Source organism: Contarinia nasturtii, unplaced genomic scaffold (genome assembly GCF_009176525.2).
Source record: "Contarinia nasturtii isolate CC-2019 unplaced genomic scaffold, AAFC_CNas_1.1 Cnas_scaffold_493, whole genome shotgun sequence".
Lineage (NCBI taxonomy): Eukaryota > Metazoa > Arthropoda > Insecta > Diptera > Cecidomyiidae > Contarinia > Contarinia nasturtii.
In genome coordinates, this window is record NW_022197846.1 from 190769 (window position 1) to 208054 (window position 17286).

The 17286-nt window shown below is 32.3% G+C and overlaps 4 protein-coding genes and 1 long non-coding RNA gene across 10 annotated transcripts; 2 read left to right on the forward strand and 3 right to left on the reverse strand.

The window, feature by feature from the left end:
- Positions 1-191: 191 nt before the first annotated feature.
- Positions 192-12286, reverse strand: LOC116339354. 4 transcript variants are annotated; one of them, XM_031765196.1, is made up of 14 exons: positions 11930-12286; positions 9277-9740; positions 7002-7127; positions 6635-6814; positions 6419-6524; positions 5995-6294; positions 5541-5906; positions 4944-5399; positions 4424-4583; positions 2679-4324; positions 1888-2597; positions 1405-1804; positions 1036-1284; positions 192-853 (listed from the first exon to the last, which is right to left on the reverse strand). In XM_031765196.1, the coding sequence occupies exons 2-14, from the start codon at positions 9445-9447 to the stop codon at positions 384-386; spliced, it is 5340 nt and encodes a 1779-aa protein (XP_031621056.1). In that variant the 5' UTR covers positions 9448-9740; positions 11930-12286; the 3' UTR covers positions 192-383. The 4 variants fall into 4 exon arrangements, with proteins under 4 accessions (XP_031621056.1, XP_031621054.1, XP_031621055.1 ...); XM_031765194.1 differs by having other exon boundaries at positions 1888-4324; XM_031765195.1 differs by lacking the exon at positions 11930-12286 and adding an exon at positions 10968-11089 and having other exon boundaries at positions 1888-4324.
- On the forward strand, positions 11594-12187 carry LOC116339355. Its single transcript, XR_004200985.1, has 2 exons — positions 11594-11828; positions 11935-12187. It is a non-coding gene; the product is annotated as an uncharacterized LOC116339355 (long non-coding RNA).
- An 812-nt stretch (positions 12287-13098) lies between the features above and the next one.
- Positions 13099-14188, reverse strand: LOC116339154. Its single transcript, XM_031764861.1, has 2 exons — positions 13561-14188; positions 13099-13465 (listed from the first exon to the last, which is right to left on the reverse strand). The coding sequence occupies exons 1-2, from the start codon at positions 13813-13815 to the stop codon at positions 13175-13177; spliced, it is 546 nt and encodes a 181-aa protein (XP_031620721.1). The 5' UTR covers positions 13816-14188; the 3' UTR covers positions 13099-13174.
- A 293-nt stretch (positions 14189-14481) lies between these two features.
- On the reverse strand, positions 14482-15463 carry LOC116339155 (bolA-like protein 3). 2 transcript variants are annotated; one of them, XM_031764862.1, is made up of 4 exons: positions 15414-15463; positions 15026-15089; positions 14818-14910; positions 14482-14732 (listed from the first exon to the last, which is right to left on the reverse strand). In XM_031764862.1, exons 2-4 carry the CDS (start codon positions 15059-15061, stop codon positions 14547-14549), a joined length of 315 nt encoding a protein of 104 aa, XP_031620722.1. In that variant the 5' UTR covers positions 15062-15089; positions 15414-15463; the 3' UTR covers positions 14482-14546. The 2 variants fall into 2 exon arrangements, with proteins under 2 accessions (XP_031620722.1, XP_031620723.1); XM_031764863.1 differs by lacking the exon at positions 15414-15463 and adding an exon at positions 15244-15362.
- LOC116339153 (ATP synthase subunit gamma, mitochondrial-like) lies at positions 15454-17228 on the forward strand. Of its 2 annotated transcripts, none has more exons than XM_031764860.1 (4): positions 15454-15583; positions 15989-16178; positions 16243-16379; positions 16451-17228. In XM_031764860.1, the coding sequence occupies exons 2-4, from the start codon at positions 16012-16014 to the stop codon at positions 17044-17046; spliced, it is 900 nt and encodes a 299-aa protein (XP_031620720.1). In that variant the 5' UTR covers positions 15454-15583; positions 15989-16011; the 3' UTR covers positions 17047-17228. The 2 variants fall into 2 exon arrangements, with proteins under 2 accessions (XP_031620720.1, XP_031620719.1); XM_031764859.1 differs by lacking the exon at positions 15454-15583 and adding an exon at positions 15593-15722.
- The last annotated feature ends 58 nt before the right edge of the window (positions 17229-17286 follow it).

Here is a 17286-nt window from a genome sequence, read left to right on the forward strand (position 1 = left end):
TCATTAGTTCATTAGTAATTAGTTTTTTATTCATATGACCTATCGGTTTAATTTCTTAATTACTTATTTAGAAAAAAAATCATACTCCGATTTATTATGTATTCCTGTATTTTAAATTAATTAATTTTTTTTGCAAATGTTCTTACCAATGTGTTCAATTGTTTTTTTTTTTTTTAATCTAATTAAAAGAGATTATTTTTGTTTTGTTTTTTTATTTAAATGTTTCTTTATTGTTTTTTATTGAAATAACTCCTTTCATTCCAATTATTTATTTATTTTTTTTAAATAACTTACAATTAGACATGAGTTGTTTGACTTGTGTAGCTTGGACAACGCCTGTATAAATGTTCGACTATGTGAATGTGTCCACGTCAAAAGCGTATTTACATAATAGAACACAAACCAGACGTTTCGAGGCCACTCCGAACAACTGGCTGCCGCTTGAATTGTACATGCTTTATAGAATCTTTGACCTCAAATTCGATTTCCATGCCACTGTTTGCTGAATCACTGGTAGCAGCAACGTCTGTTGCTGCTGTAGTAGCAATACTGTTGCCTGACGTTCCGTCAATTGAACCATTTTCACATCGATCTGTTTCATTTGTAATAACACTTTTATTGTTGACGGTGCCTTGCGATTGAGCATCCGTCGATTCTTTATTATTTTCTAAATTATTATCAACACTTTCGCTAGAGTTTATTGAATTTTTATTCAACTGTACATTTTTGGATATATTAATTTTTATCTTATTTGTACCGATTGTAACTGGTTGCTCCTCTTGCATTTCGATATTACCATCAAGTGATGTGATCATTGTTGTCTGTGTTTGAATCGGTGGCTGACTATCTTCAACTGAAATTGAAAAACATTTACAAAGAAATTAATGTAAAAAAATAAAAATAAAATCGATATCAACAAATTATTTATAAGGAAATATTTCAATGCACATCCGCCTCATATTGATTGGTTTATCGTAGTGTATTGTCAGTATTGTCATCTAAAATAATAGAATAAATTATTCAAATTGATCTTACCGTTTCCATCATCAAATATTTCAGTAGGATCGGCTTCAAATGTGCCAACTTCTTCGAAACCATCATCCTCATCGTCTTCGTATCCTTCATACTTGGGCTCTTCTTTTATTTTTACTACTGGCAATGGACGCGATTCATCATGTTTATTCGACGATAAATCGGTCTCTTCGTATTCATCCAAGTTTAAGATTGAAATGTGTGGCTCTAAAATTTGCACATCAGATTCGTTGTTTTTACCTGCATCTTCATCTAGTGTGAATCATTTTCAATTAAATTAATTAAGGTAGAGGAAGATTTTTTTTTAAATATTTCATTGGTTTGTATTAGTTTGTATCTAGGGAGGTAGACGTATAAATTAATCAAACAAACCTTCATAAGAATCATTTTCATTAGATTTTCTTTGACTTTGTAGCTGGCTAGAGATGCCCGCAACTTGCGGTGCACACATTGTACCTTGTGCATTTGTGGTCGTTCCTTCTGATTCTCCTTCCTGGCTATTCGAGCATTTATTTGATAAAGTTGAATCATCGATCACCTCATGATCATCATCGTCTGGAATTTCAGTGATGACTGGTTCTTCTTGTGGCAAAACGATGACATCATCATCATCATCCAAAATTGGAATGCGTTCATTGCTGTTGACCGGAAGTCCTGTCACCATTGATAATTCGTCTTCGTGTTTAATTGGTAAATCAACTGCATTGTCATCCGTTGAAATATCGCCAAGGTTTGACGTATTTAGCTGGGACTCATCCAATGTAAGCGATGCCTAGTGAAATGCAACAAAATGAAAATGTTAAAAAACACACATATATATATATATATATATTTGATGGCCGCAAATGGTGTTACCTTATAATCTTCGTAGCAAATGGGGTGATAAATACACTCCTCGATGCGAATGGCATTTCGCAGATGCCATTCTTCCGTCTCTTCATTGTAAAATGTTTCAAATGGATCGTGGCATACGTCGCAAGTTTTATTGTGATCGTCGGGTCCGGCAATACAACTTGGTGGCGGTGAAGCCGATCGCTGATTCGATTCTTCATTTGCCGAATCCACTTCGGTTTGTTGCGTTTCAAACCAATTTTTCTCGCGTTCTTCAACATTTTCAATTTCTTCGTACTGAATCCAATCAGATACACTATAATACCATTTTCGTGACTGTGCACGACGTGCCGAATCCCTTTCCCGACGATTTTGTCGATAATGCCAGTCCAAATGCTGACTGTATTTCATTGTTTGTTCCAATGGAAAACGGACACCACAACAACTGCATTGTGAACCAGAAAATAGTTGATTTATAATAGCTGATTGCCGTTTTCGAAGCGTTTCCGGTTTATTTAACAAAACTGGCAATGGTTTCTCCTTTTCTTTTTCCTTCTCTTTTTCCTTTTCCTTTTCTTTTTCCTTAACCTTATTTAAAATTCCAGATGCCAATAATTTCTGATAGAGATCATTTATATCTACTGCCGGATTACTCGATTCAGATATCACAGGTAGTGTTGCTTGACTTGTATTCGGTTGCAGTGTGTTTGCGCTTGAATTCGATGTGATAACATCTGGATTTGGAACAATTGACATAAGTGGTAAAATGGGTCCAGATACGGGTGGAATCGTTACCGGTATATTATTTATATTACCTATCATTGGTACCGGTGAAACCAAATCCCGTTGTAAATGCGTTCGTTTCATATTTCGTACGTAAATTTCACCTGGAAGAATATTATTTGGAAGCACCGCAAAACGAATATAGTGCTCCGAATTGGATAATTGAAATTTTGTTGGCATGGCTCCATATTGCACTGGAAATGGAATATTGTCGATGATCACGGTCAAAAAGTAGTCAGCGAATTGGATTGTGTGCACTTGATTGTTAATTTGGAACATTTGCACTTGAGCATCCAAAAAGAGTGAGACCTTTGTTTGAATGTCAATATACATATCGACTTTTCCGACCACCAAATCATTACGTAGATTTCCAATGCGAACCTGTGGAGCAGGTCCATCAATGCGAAACGAATGTAATTTTCCATTCAATACAATTCCAACAGATGGATCACCAAAGTAACATTCATACCACTCATTATCAATATACAATTCTCGTGTGGGCGTTCCAAATCGAATTTGGTATGTTTTACCATTTATCACAAACGCTTTATATGTATCATTGAATGCTAATAGAATCGATTCGTTGTTGTCAACACAAACACGTCGTTCACCAGATTGAAAACCAATTTCTTTCGGTTCTCGGCCATTGCTCTCCATAAATGCAATCGCTGTTTCATCATAAAAACGAATTTCCCGTGGAACGCCATCGATATTAATCGTTCGATCTTTGGCCGTGCATGGCGCCAAACTTGGACCATGTTGTGCCATTACAATTTGACCACCGCTTAACAAATTTGTCGGAATGCCAGCGTTATTCATCAAACCCAAAGAATTAACGTTTGGCCCATTGAATGGCATTGCATTTGGTTGCCAAACAGACTCAGGTGCATTTCGTGATGAAAATTGTCGCATGTTGCGCATATTTTCGGCATCGGCTGTGATGTTCATTGGTTGTTGAACTGGTCGTAGTGGTGCGAATGGCATTGGTGGAATGATATTTGATGGGAGCGTTTGCATCGGTAGTACCGGCGGTTTCACTTGATCCTCCCATGGTGAATTCCATTTGGTCTTTCGTTGACGCACTTTTTGTGGTGCCAATGGTGGATCATTATTTGGTGATTTGGTCATATTGTTATTGGTGGTGGATGGTAAATTCGAGTTTGATTGAACCCTGTCATTCTCTTGACGACGACGCTTGTACGGTACACGATGTGATTTTTTCAGATTTTCATCTTCACTACCCGAACTAAATGCCTCTGCACTTTCCTCATTTTCGCTAACCTTATTATTTGGCTTGCCGACCAAGGTGCGTTTAAACGTTTTTCGAGCCTCTGAATCACATTTTATTTTAATGATTTGTTGAACCATGCTTTGAATTTGCTCTGGATCAACATCCGGATTATTATCGACTTGCTCTTGAGCTTGTTGTAAAATCATTCTAAATTTATCGTTTGATTCTTCTGAGTTGTCCTCAATTGAATCGCGATGAAGCCGTAAATCAATATCACGATTTGTATTCTTAGAACTAGTAACTTGGTCGTTTGATTTGGCATGTGATGCATTTGTTTCAGATCCCATTGTACTAACATCTACTTCAAGTGCCGGAATTGCCGATGATGCGGAAATGCTATTCAATGGTGGTGGGATTCTCAGATCAACATCCTCTTTTCCAAACAATCTGCGTAATAATTTTGTTTTTTTCACAAATTTAGTTTTTTCTTCTTCATAGTTTGAGTATGTTATTGGGAATTAGAATGTACTTAAATGTAAAACTTACATGTCTATTTTTTCAGATTTGGTCTTTTTGATTTTTGGCTCAACCGTATCGTTGTCTTCGTTAAGACGCTTTTTTGAGTCAATCACTGATTGATTAGCTGCAATATTTGGAATTAGTCCCACTCGAAAATCAACATCTTTTGGTGCATCTTCAGCGAATTCTGTGACAAAAAAAAAGAAATCAAAGAGTTCACAATTAAATTTAAAATTGAAATTTTCAGCTCTGACTTATGGTTAGGCATGTTAAATAAACAAAACTAATAGATATGTATGGGATCATCATGTCAAAATGCAATGAATTAAAATGACATCTATCAACTTTGTTGGGTTCGATTTGGGTTCCATTTCTTTACTCTAAAAAGTTGACAACAGCTACAATTCGACAACATTTTGTCCAATGTAGTGATGATTGTAAAAGTGCAATTGAAAAAAAATATGTTTTTCGATTTGAACGGTGCGTTTTTCAACTATATCTCTAATCTAATCTAAAAAAAAATAGAGCTTATCGCTAGTATCCTTACTTTTGTCCGAATTAATATTTGTTTTACGATCCGCGATGGCATTCGAACCGATAGGAACAGAAGAAGTTGTTACAGTCGATACAATGACATCTTGTTCGATGATTGTCGAGTTAATTAGAGAGTTAGTAATGCTAATCGGCTGTGATAATTGGGCGCGAAGATCAATATCTTTTGGAATTGAGTCACTGGCTTTGATTGCCAAGACCGGTGATTTTGAGCGACTACTTCTAATGCGATTTTTATTAGTTGGCGAAGACTTACTACTAATACTAGAATGACTATCACTGTTCTTCTCTTTGCTGTGCTTGCTATCAGAAGATTTCGATTTAGTATCGTAAGAAGAAGAAGATTTTCGTGACGACGATGACGACGACGACGACGTTTTTTGTCCGTCGGCTGGTGACGAGCTACGTCGACTTGTAGGACTGCGATGTCTCGACGATGTTTTTTTTCGTTCTGGAGACAAATGCAATAATGATTTTAAAGCGACTGACATATTATTTATAATACACTTTCGCCAATTCGATTGTATTGGCCAAAAATTAACAGCCAACATTCGAACGTATCTGAATATTATATTTATTAAACCATACTTACGCGGTGACTTATCATCTTTTCGGCCTTTTGATTTTCTGGACGTTGAGCTGCTGGATGCAGATCTTGAGCTACGCTCACTTTTTGAACTGGAACTTTTTGATAACGATGACGATGATTTTGATTTCGAATTACTTATATTGGTGCTTCCGGATTTGATATTTGATTTGGATGGTTTATTTGGTGACCGAGAAATTTTACGCTTTTGATCATCTTTATTTAAACCATCAACTGAATTATTACTATTGTTGACATGATTTTTATTCGTTGTGTCATTGTATGAAGGCATCGAATCAATTGGTTGAATACGCTGATTTCGATCGGGGTTTGAGGTAAAATTTGTGTTATTTATACGAGGAATGGGACCCACTATGAAAAAAAAAATTAGAAAAGAAAACAAAAGAGAATTAATATTACACTCAAACTAAAACGGCCTAGGCACATAATAAATACTTACTGGGTAATGATTTCGAAGGATAGTGTTCATTTATTGATGTTATTGATAGAGGTGGTTGTGTTTGCGCAACTGTTTGGGTTGATTGTCGTGCTAAACGAGGATCACGCGATCGCATACTATTTACCAATGCCGAATTAACTGGAGCTATTCGTGGTCGTGATGGTGGTATTTGACTGGGAATAAATGTTACTGGATTGACACTATTTATTGGTTTTGAAATTATAGGTGGTTTTCCCATTTCCTTGGATTTTGAAATTACAATCGGATCAACGACCATTGTTGAATGTGATGTTGTCATACCTAAGGGGAGAATCACAAAAGAAAAGAATTAACTTAAAATAATCGACAAATAATCGAAAAATAATCAAAAAATAATCAAAAACAATTATTAAATAATAGAAAGGTAATTTTTAAGGTGTCATACCCAATTGTTTCTGTGTTGCCGCTAATTCTAATTCTAATTTTCGTTTCTTTAACTCCAATAATTCACGTTGCTTTATTTGTAGCTCCGTTTGAATGTCTTTTTCCGTCTAGAAATTCAAATCCACAAGCAAAAGAGAAGAATACATGAATTTTAAATACACATAAAATCACAAAATATTAAATTTGAATGGATTTTTTTGATGGCCACTTGACGTACCGTTGTTGAAAAGAAATTTGGATTAACATGAATGGCTGGTGATATTTTCTGTGCAGTTATTGGCCAATTGTGATCAATTGCATTTACTTTAACATCAAGTGTATAAAGTTTGGGCGCTGGAAATACGTCATTCCATGTTTGTCTCAATAAAAACATTTTTTTACGAATATCTTCATTCACCTGGATTCGAGATGCGTGAGAAAAAAAAAATTGGAATAACATAAAATCAATAAGTAAAATCAAAACAAAATTGTAATAAAAAATAAAATAAACGGACAAACAACAATAACAGTCATCGAAATCGACAATGTGACTTAAATATTTTGTTTTCTTATCGGTAACGGGCTTACTGAAAAACGAAATTTACCTTTTCGAATGCTCCAATAAATATTTTTACAATGGATTGACTAAACAAGTTAACGTAAACGTCACCAACATTTTTAACAATCGAATCAATCAAATACAAAATTGGTAGTTTCAAATCAGGCTCCACCTAAATAAATTTGAATATAATTTAATTTAAGAAATTTTAAAGATAACACAAAATCAAATCAATACTCCAACTAATAAATTTTAAAACAAAAAAAAAACAAATGTATGTCTCCAAAACAAACAATTTTGAAATAACAAATGCAAAACCACATTTATCTTATTCGCATTTACAGTCTAGTGTTTTTTTTTTTCATCACAATTTTTAATTTGATAATCATATTATTCATACACTTAAATATAATTGTCTAAATCATGATCCCCAGTGATAGAAGTAATCTCACTTAAAAAAAAAGAAGATATATCTTATAGTTAATTGGATTTAAATCTAAAAAAGACAGTCGACTTCCACTGTGTCATCTTAGCAAAAAGATAAACTGTAAAGAATAAATATATATTTTTTGATGGGTATAGTGTTTGTTTTCAAATTTTTTTTCTTCTAATATTAATGTTGGGCTATAACAAAACAAAATTGAATTTTTTTTCAATATGTTTCCAACCATTCGAGAATAGTAAAGAGAGTGGACGATATCACGAGAAAACATGTATCTTTCAAAGCGGAATCCTACACAAAGAAAATCGATCAATGATCATCATTTTTTTCAAACCAAAAGTGAACGTAACACATCGCACATGAGTGTCAAACACTCAAAAACAAATTTTAAAAAAAGTGTTGAAGAAAAATCTCGATTTTGAATAAGAAATTAGCTAAATGGGATTAAGAAGTAAATGTTGCAGTTGTCGAACAATGTTGTTCCTCTCGGCATGAACGGAAATCACCTATCATGTAAAACAATGCAGACTTTATGGATGAATTGTTGTTGCTGTGACGCCACAAGTTGACACGTGGAAGACATCACAGTCGGTTCAATGAGCATTTCATGATGGTCGGATCCTCTGTCTATCTCCATTTTGAGTTTTCTTTTCTTTTTTGGGGGGAGGTTTTCTTGTTCATTTACTAATTCGGTATAAAATTGAAGGACATACCAGCATATGTACAAAATAACGACTATGCGAAGAATTTCGACTAATTCTAGCATATAAAATTTCATTTGTATCTCTTTCTCTTCGATAATTTTTCTCTTTCATTTTTTTCTTTTTGCAAAATTAAATAAGACAAACGGAAAAATAAAACGACCTCATGTTGTATTTTCATCCAGTATAAATCAAGTGATAAGGGTATCTGTAACGGTTTCAGACTAAACGTTCCAAGAAATCAATTGATATCATCACAACAGAAAGTTATTTCAGTGCAAATGCTTTATTTCTTGTAATTCCTTTTTTTTTTGCTTGTTTGTTTGAATTAATTTTTTTTTTTGTTTTTCTTTTATTATTTTTTTAAAAGCAATAATTAGCTGTAAAATGTAGATTGGCTTATAGCCGTTTTTTTAGTTACACTGTTAAATAAAATTGTGTTCTATTTTCTCTTTTTTCGTTTCTAGTTAATATCACACAGTTATTACTAAAGTAAAATCTTTATGTAAAACTCCGTTTAATCACAGTATTTCAAATTTTAAGCTAGGAGAACAATTGAGACATTTGATGATTTGTTTGCGTGACATAACGATGATAAACAATGAAATTTTTTATCAAATGGCAATAAATTGATGGGATTGCATCACAAAGGGATGTGAATAAGGGTTGGGATGTAATAGGACTGGTTTTAAGGTTTTTTTTTTGAAACTAAATTAATTGTTCGAGTACTACCGATAAATTTAGAGTATATTATGTCAAAATTATATGCAAAGCAATGATGCATATGAAGCCTTGTAACGTGTTTTTTTTCTCTCACAAAATGTGATGAGTTATGACAGTCGAAATTAGCCGGGCAGCTCGTTCGCTTTACGGCAATTTAAAATGAAGCAAACAATCGAAAAAAACAATGTACAACTTAGCCAAATGGGAAGAGTTCATGAGAGTTCTAATTCCGATCGATTGGATATCAATTTATATAACGCCGAAACCACTAAATCTCATGAAATAACTTTCATTTTGATCTATTTTATATTAAATGTGTGTTATTTTCTTAATTTAATGGATTCCATTTGATGATTTTTGTTTATTGATTTTTTTTTTTCGTTTTTCGGCTTTATGTTTTTCATTGCTATACTCTTATACGTGATATTATTTGATAAATAGGAACAAATTAAAACCTTAGATATACGTTGCTCGACGGTGTCGACTATCGTTTGACCATGTTTGATATTCTCCTCGGCTAACATCGTTAACATATTTATCAATGGTTTACTATTGTTTGTTAGATCGACCAAACTTGATAAATAAGAGTCTGCTATTTCACGGTCGTTTCTATCGTTGATTTCCATTTTGGCTGTCTTTGTTTCTAATTATTACACTTTTTAACACTCTGCAGCAATGTTTGTGTGTTTTGTGATGTATATGAATTTTGTTCTTTAGTACGGCCGGTAAATTTTTTTTGTTGTGGTTGTTGTTGTGTTTGTTGTAGAACGCTTGATGTCCAATGAACTAATGGATCAGGGAAAATGATGTCCTATCGAACCCAAATGCTTTTTAACCGGCGTTGTTTCAGTACCTTCTCTTCTTAATTATCTGGATTTTTATCCTGTACATACAGATGACTACCTGTTGTATTCACCACCTTTTTGTAGAAAAAAATAAAAAAAATAAATAAATAAAAACATTAAAAATGATTAGTTCAATGTCTAATATTGTTCAGAGGGCCAACATTTGAATCAAGTGTTCATCTTTGAATCTGTGTCAACCAACTGACCTTAAGTCAGTCTTAATTACAAATACTCAGAATAACCACACAATAGAAAAATAAAAAGAAATTTATGCCATTCTCCACAAATCCAAATATTTTATCAAAATTAGTTCTTTCATCGAAAAATATTCAATAGAAATGAAATGTCCATGGAATTCTAATGTACTTTGTACTTTAGATATTTAAATTATGTATGTATTTAATGAATTAACAAAATAAAAGTAGATAAATTACTTGCAAATTATTATTATTATTTTTTTTTATCTTTAAAACATCTTCTTGGTGATAAATGAGTGAAAATAAAACACATATTTCGATTGTATTCGATTGCGGTTTTTCTACCAGAAAAATATAATGAAATTACATCATGATCATCATTTTATTGCGATGCCGAGTAATGTAGATAGATTGACGTCAAAAAAAATGGTGCAGCCAAAATTTATTATCAAATAAGAGTGCGAACAACAATTTTATTATGAATTTTTCATGTTTTCGATTCGATATTCAAAGCATTTTGTTTTGTTGTGCCTGCATTTGTGTATTTACAATTTAACACATACACACACATGCGAATAATTTGATGAAGAGTTGTATATGTGTGTGTTTTTTTATTTCAAACAACCAGTCACAATTGCTTTGTAATGAGCGGTTTGAAAGCGCGTGATAATAGCGAGAATTTTTTTTGTCTACTTCTTCCAGTACTTTAAAAACCATTGTTCGCTAGTATATATGTCAAAATATATCATATTTAATGCATTACTGTACTCATTGATGTGTTGGATGAATGTTATTATTTTTTACAGTCGTGTGATTGCGATATTTATATTTCGATTGACAACGTTGCAAAGAAAATGAGTTATACATTTTTTTATAACTATAGTTGTTGTTGTTTCAGCTGCTCTGTTGAGCTAACGATTTGCTTGAACGCATTGTATCAAATTGATAATGTGTGCGTACTTATTTTTTTCGGTCTAACTGTAGACAGTCTTTTTTTTGTATGGCAATATAAATTACTGCCTTGATGCAAAATTGAATGATTTTTTTTTTTTGATGTAATCGGCTAAAGTAGTTTTGAATAAAAAGGGCACAACACAATCATACCTTTTCTTTATTTTGAAGAAGTGAAAACGAGTTGTTTCAAAACGGAAAATGTGTTAATTTTAGATACACAATTTATACCGTGTCAAAAAACACATCGAAATACACTTCTGACTTATCAAAATCTTTTTTAGCACAGTAAAATTAATACGTGGACACAACATTAGTAATATCGACGATATGCTTGAACCTTAATAGCCATGAAATGAAACAATTACTTGTGATAATCATATCACTATAACCAATCAAATGGAAATAAAATGAAATAGAACTACCAAGAAAATGTCTAACAAAGAGGGAGGGGGAAAGAGAAGCCTTCACATCTGATAAAAACCAAATGGTAATAGAATGTATGTGTGGTGAAATTATTAATATTATTTGTATTCATTTTATGTCTACCACATCTTTTGAATACAAAAAAATATATATCATAAAACGTACATTTCGCATTTGTGTTAATATGAAAATCAAAGTGATCCAATTCAAAAGCAGCAATCGTTTCAATATTTGACTGAATAAATTGTCAAGACATATTATACATACAATAATACGCGCACGCATACAGTCATCAACACAAGTATACACCAAATGCGAACTAGTTTGATGAGAGTACAAATGAATGTCGCCATGTTTTATATATGAACCAAACTCTCTGCATTCAAATGTCACTAGCACTAAGTTACGTTGAAAATTTCAATCACCAAATATATATAACAAATATAATATACACATGTATACACACACGGACAGAGGAAGAAAATCCAAAATTTATTTTCATTTCGTATCAACGATAGAAAAAAATCTAATTCTTTGCTCATCATTGTGGTTTCTCTAATTTTGATTTCACGGAATTTCACTCTTTGTGTCTCTGTTTTTTTTTTGCCACTCTTTTTAAACACACAACAACTAAAATTAAACACAAGAATTTAACACTTATTTTCTTTTTCTTAATTTTATATACGTACCTTAGTATAGAGTGGGCAACAACAACAACTTCATCAAAACCGGACTATTTGGTTATTTCCGTTCGAAAAAAAAATTAGCACCCCGATCTCTCTGTCTTTCGCTCGATTGGCAGCTTTCTTCTTTTTTTTTATTATGCGATGTAACCAAAAAACATTGGAATTATTTATTTAAATAATTTTTTTCAATTCACACGCTTTTTTAATATTCTCTTGTTTCGTCTCAGTCACTTCAGTAATACACAATAAAAAATATTAACAACAATAACTTATTATTATTTATTTTTTTCATAAGGCCTACTTAGAAATAAAAATCATCTTTACTGCGTGCTAACAACGATTGAATGACGATTGTCTAGCAAAAATGCGAAAAAGTGACGACAGATGAAATAAAGAGAAAATGAAGGCTACACTTAAGCGCCGTCTATCGTTTGCTTTCGACGCCATAATTGGTGTGACCCGATGTAAATTATCATATAATGTGGATGTCCTTTTATTTCATGTCGAGCGAATTCAAAATAACCACTATTTTCGAAAAGAAAAATAATTTATCGAAATAGAATCAAATTTGGACTTCTTTTTTGGAAGTATCTATATATATTTATTTATTTTATCGATCGATAGTTTCAGAATCTTCGAAACTTAATTTTTTATATTTTTTTCTGTTTAAGTTCAGTGTGCATCTTGTTGCCATAGCTCGCTTGTGAATAACGGCTTTTCATGTTGGTGAGACTTTTCAGTGATTATTAAACGGTTATAATGAAATATTTGAAATTAAGGAAAATTTAAATTTAGAACGTTAATTCTTTTTTTAAATTTATGCTTTTTATTGCAAAAAAATAAAAATAGATTGTATTTTATAAACGAAAAATAAAGTTGAAATATGTATACAAAAAATGTCAAATTTGCAAAAAAAAAAAAATGTAAATGGAAACTTTGTCTTGAAATACTGACATAATGATTACTAATGTATTATTCTAGTCAATTGTAAAGCGTGACTTTTGAATAAAAATATTATCTGTTTCAATTTGTGGTTATTTGAGTTGGTTCAACTACTCAAAATATCTTTACTATGATTCATATAACTATTGTTAGCTAATATTAATTGAATTTTGTCTTTATCTTATAATTAGAAAAATTTCCAAAACTAAAGTTAAATTGAAAAAACATAATTTCCATTTCGTTATAAAGGCATTTAATCGGTGAATGTCATTTTGTTGCTCAACTGCGTATTAATGATAACAACGGTTAATTTCTTCCGTCTCGCCAATTAGAACAATTGCTGGTTCCAGTTGCTGCAGGTGATCCGCCTCTAATTGTATCGGAAGCATAAATCCATGGCTTTTGTTTACCTCCACTATAAATTCCAGCAGCAGTTTGTTGATCAGTTTTATATCTTATAGTTGTATGTGGTTCTTTAATTCCAGAAGTTTCAAGAAAATCCAACACATTAATAACGTCGTTTAAATCAGTATAATCTTTTGTGTAAATCATAACTGCATGAGTGTCGTTTGGAGATTCAGCAGAATACGTAGATACCTAGGGTTGATCAGAAGAAAATAATGGAAAAATGGAAATTAATAAATAAGCAATGGAACAGAATGGATAATGAAATTATAAAAGAAAGTATATACCTTTGAATGCCAAAGATCACCATTTGTAACAGCTTGTTTGATTTTATCCCATATCGCATTCACTTGATGTTTTGTTAAAAATAACATCCATTTTCCAATTTTTTGGAGTTCAAAAGACTCACGATTATATTTATTATTTTGTGCATAAAGCCAATACATATCTTTTTTGTTAACTTCAGTGGGATACAAATTACAATCACTTGTCACCTTTTTTGTATTAATATCGTACACAAACGAACCCCTACTCGAGAACATTTTACTGATAATGTTTATTCGGAGTACAGCAATAATTGTAAATAATTCAATATGTTATTGTTTGGTTTGAGTTGTGTGAGCTTATGCTGAATCTATTCTGGTTGATAATTAAAATCACATTGAATCGTTTAATTTATTACAATTTTTTGGGAGCACAAAATACGTTTTCCAGCATGATGAAATGAAAGGATGAAATTCGATCGGCTGTCATTTCTGAATTTGACGTTCAACATGAAGCGTGATCTGGTACCTCTATTTTCTTTTTCGATAGCACAATGTACTCATAGCAGCCACAAAAAGTTGATTGTCGTGGAAAGTGCTCGAGCACGGTGAATCAGTTTTCAATATCCTCGACCACCAGAAATGTGATAAGCTGCAGGAAAGAATATTAAGTCACAACCAGCTATTCCATACATTTTAATAAACTCATTGAAAAAAGTGTTTGCAACGCCACATTTAAAATGCCATTTACTTGAAAAGTTTTCATTTCATTTCCAGAAGAGAATCCTTCTGCTTCATTTATAAAATGAGTCCCATTTCCAGCTTTGCCGTTACTTATTTTTCAGTATTTTTGTTTTCAATGTCCTTGTAAATGATATTCGGTAAAGAAAATCGCGCGAGTTTGATTTTCTACGTGAAACGTGCCGTAAATAAATAAACCACATATATTCTGTTAACAATTAATATATTCTATGTACTTTTTTTTTAAACAAACAGAAAGACTATTAATTTTATGAGTCTGGTATAGATGTATGTATCCGAAGTCCATGCATGTCTTTAATTTCCGTTTTGAGGGTGTCTGTGATTAATTGATGTTGCTTTACTCGTGATAAGCCTTTAAATTCATTAGTTTCTACAACAATTTCATACATGGCACCGCAACCGCCTGATATATCGACGACACTAACATGTTTCGCCTGAAAATATAAATATTTCATTTGATTAAATTTGGTTTGCCAAAGTCAATGGTTTTTTTTTTCATTTACATTGCCATTTACTAACCTCTTTAAATCTTTGCTGAAGTCTTTCTGCCAATTGATTTTCTGAGTGCTTTTGTCCATCCACTTGATTACCTGACCAGAGTCGTGACAGTAGCTACCGTACAAAAACAAATAGTCAGAAATACAAAAAGAAATGTAATAATTGTTGCTCTAATTTTTCCTTCTAAAATTTTGGTTGGAAGAAAAAAAAAAATGTAAATGATACATACGGATACATTTCTTCTGGAACAGATTTGTCGTATCATTTTAAAATAATATAGTTTTACGCTTGCACTAAAAGCAAAAATCAAATATGTCGATTAAATGTGCGATCACCTTTAACTTGGAAACGAAAAAAAAATTAAGAATAGTTAAGCAAGGGTTATGACAATTGCTTTCAATATATTTGAGAAATGCGTGATGGTCTTCTGTCAAGTTCGTTAGTTACTTTCAGCGCCGGTAAAAAATGTTCGCAATTTTCAAATATTCAAATTTTATGAAATGATGGTATAAAAAAATAATTTTATCAATGCATCGATTAGCTCAGACGAATAATAATTTTTTTGGTTATTTCCTTCAAATATGTGTTTTTTTTCAGTTTTTCTTTTTAATTATTACCAATGTTAATATTTGTTGTAAACTGACAGTTGAAATGTCAGATTTAATTCTCTGAGAGGTAGAATCTATTTTTGTATCTCACACAGCGCCGTTTCAACTGTGTTCGACATCCATTGGCCGTTCTTTCCGAAACAATTTCAAGATAGAATTTTTCTTTCCTCTTCAGTAAGGTTTGTTATTGTTCCATTCGAATTCGATTTTTCATTTGAATATGTGCAAATAAATCAATTTGATTTGAAAATTTCAATTTAAATTTTATTGAAAAGTGTGTATTGAAATGATGGTGTAATGAAAAAGAGAGAGAAAAAAGTAATCGTTACCAAAATAGAATCATATCGTATATAACACACACAAGTCTTACATAATATGTGATTTTTTCTCAAATATATCCTTTGCGAAAATGCTTTACTCCGCGTTAAATTTTGATTTTATAGTGATTCTGGAAAACGATAATTTTCATTTTGTTATGCGCGATCATATTTTTTGAATGAAATTTGATTGAATAGTAAAAAATACTAGAAGAAATATCATTACATTAGAAGATTATATTAGTGATTTGAGTTCTATATTTTCAGTGTTAGTGAAGAAACTGTCAATCATGTGGATGCAACGCACCAATCCAGTCGTTAGTGCCATCATTTCCAATGGGGCATTTTCTCAGCAGAACCGTAACATGGCCACATTGAAAGCCATTTCAATTCGGCTTAAATCAGTTAAAAATATTCAAAAAATTACCCAATCAATGAAGATGGTATCCGCTGCCAAGTAAGTTGAATTAATCAAAATTTCATTGTCATCAATTCTTGATGTAAATTGTTCTCTTTTTCAGATACGCACGTGCCGAACGTGAATTGAAACAAGCCCGTCCATACGGTGAGGGTGCAACGAAATTTTATGCGGTTGCCGAAATTGAACCACCAAAAGAAAATCCAAAAGAGCTCCTTGTTGCTGTCACATCTGACAGAGGTAATGAATCTTTTGATTGACCAATTCCAAAAGCCACATTCAATATTATTGTATTAATAAAACCGTTTTAGGTCTTTGTGGTGCTGTTCACACTGGTGTTGCACGTTCCATTCGTAACGATCTTCAATCGCGTACAGAAAGTACCGAAAATACGAAAATCGCTTGTGTCGGTGACAAAAGCCGTGCAATTTTACAACGTTTGTTTGCCGACAAATTCATATTTGTTGGCAATGAAGTCGGCCGTATTCCACCAAATTTTTTGGACGCATCGAAAATTGCCAATGAAATTCTGGGATCTGGTTATGATTACACCCATGGTCAAATCGTTTATAATAAATTCAAAAGTGTTGTTTCATATGCATGTAGCGCGGTGCCAATTTTCAGCTTGAAAGCCGTTGAAACATCAGAAAAGTTGGCCGTTTACGATTCACTAGATGCTGATGTACTTAAGGATTATCTTGAATATTCATTGGCCTCGCTTTTATTCTATACAATGAAAGAGAGTGCCTGCTCAGAACAGTCATCACGTATGACTGCCATGGACAATGCGTCAAAGAATGCCGGTGAAATGATTGACAAACTTACTCTTACATTCAATCGTACTCGACAAGCTGTCATCACCCGTGAATTGATTGAAATTATTTCCGGTGCCGCTGCATTGGCCTAAAATATCCATCCAAACTAGTCAACACTTTTAAATCGATCAACTTATCTAAATTATTTTTGTTTAAAATTTCTTGTACACGAACCAAAGGAACCAAAAAAAAAAAAAATTACTATTATCTTTGTGACAATCAAATGACAATTCAAAATACGAATAAATTTAGTCAATGTTCAACAACCATCGTATTTTTGATGATGTTTTAAAACATAAATGTATAAATGTTATACATCAATGGATACGAAC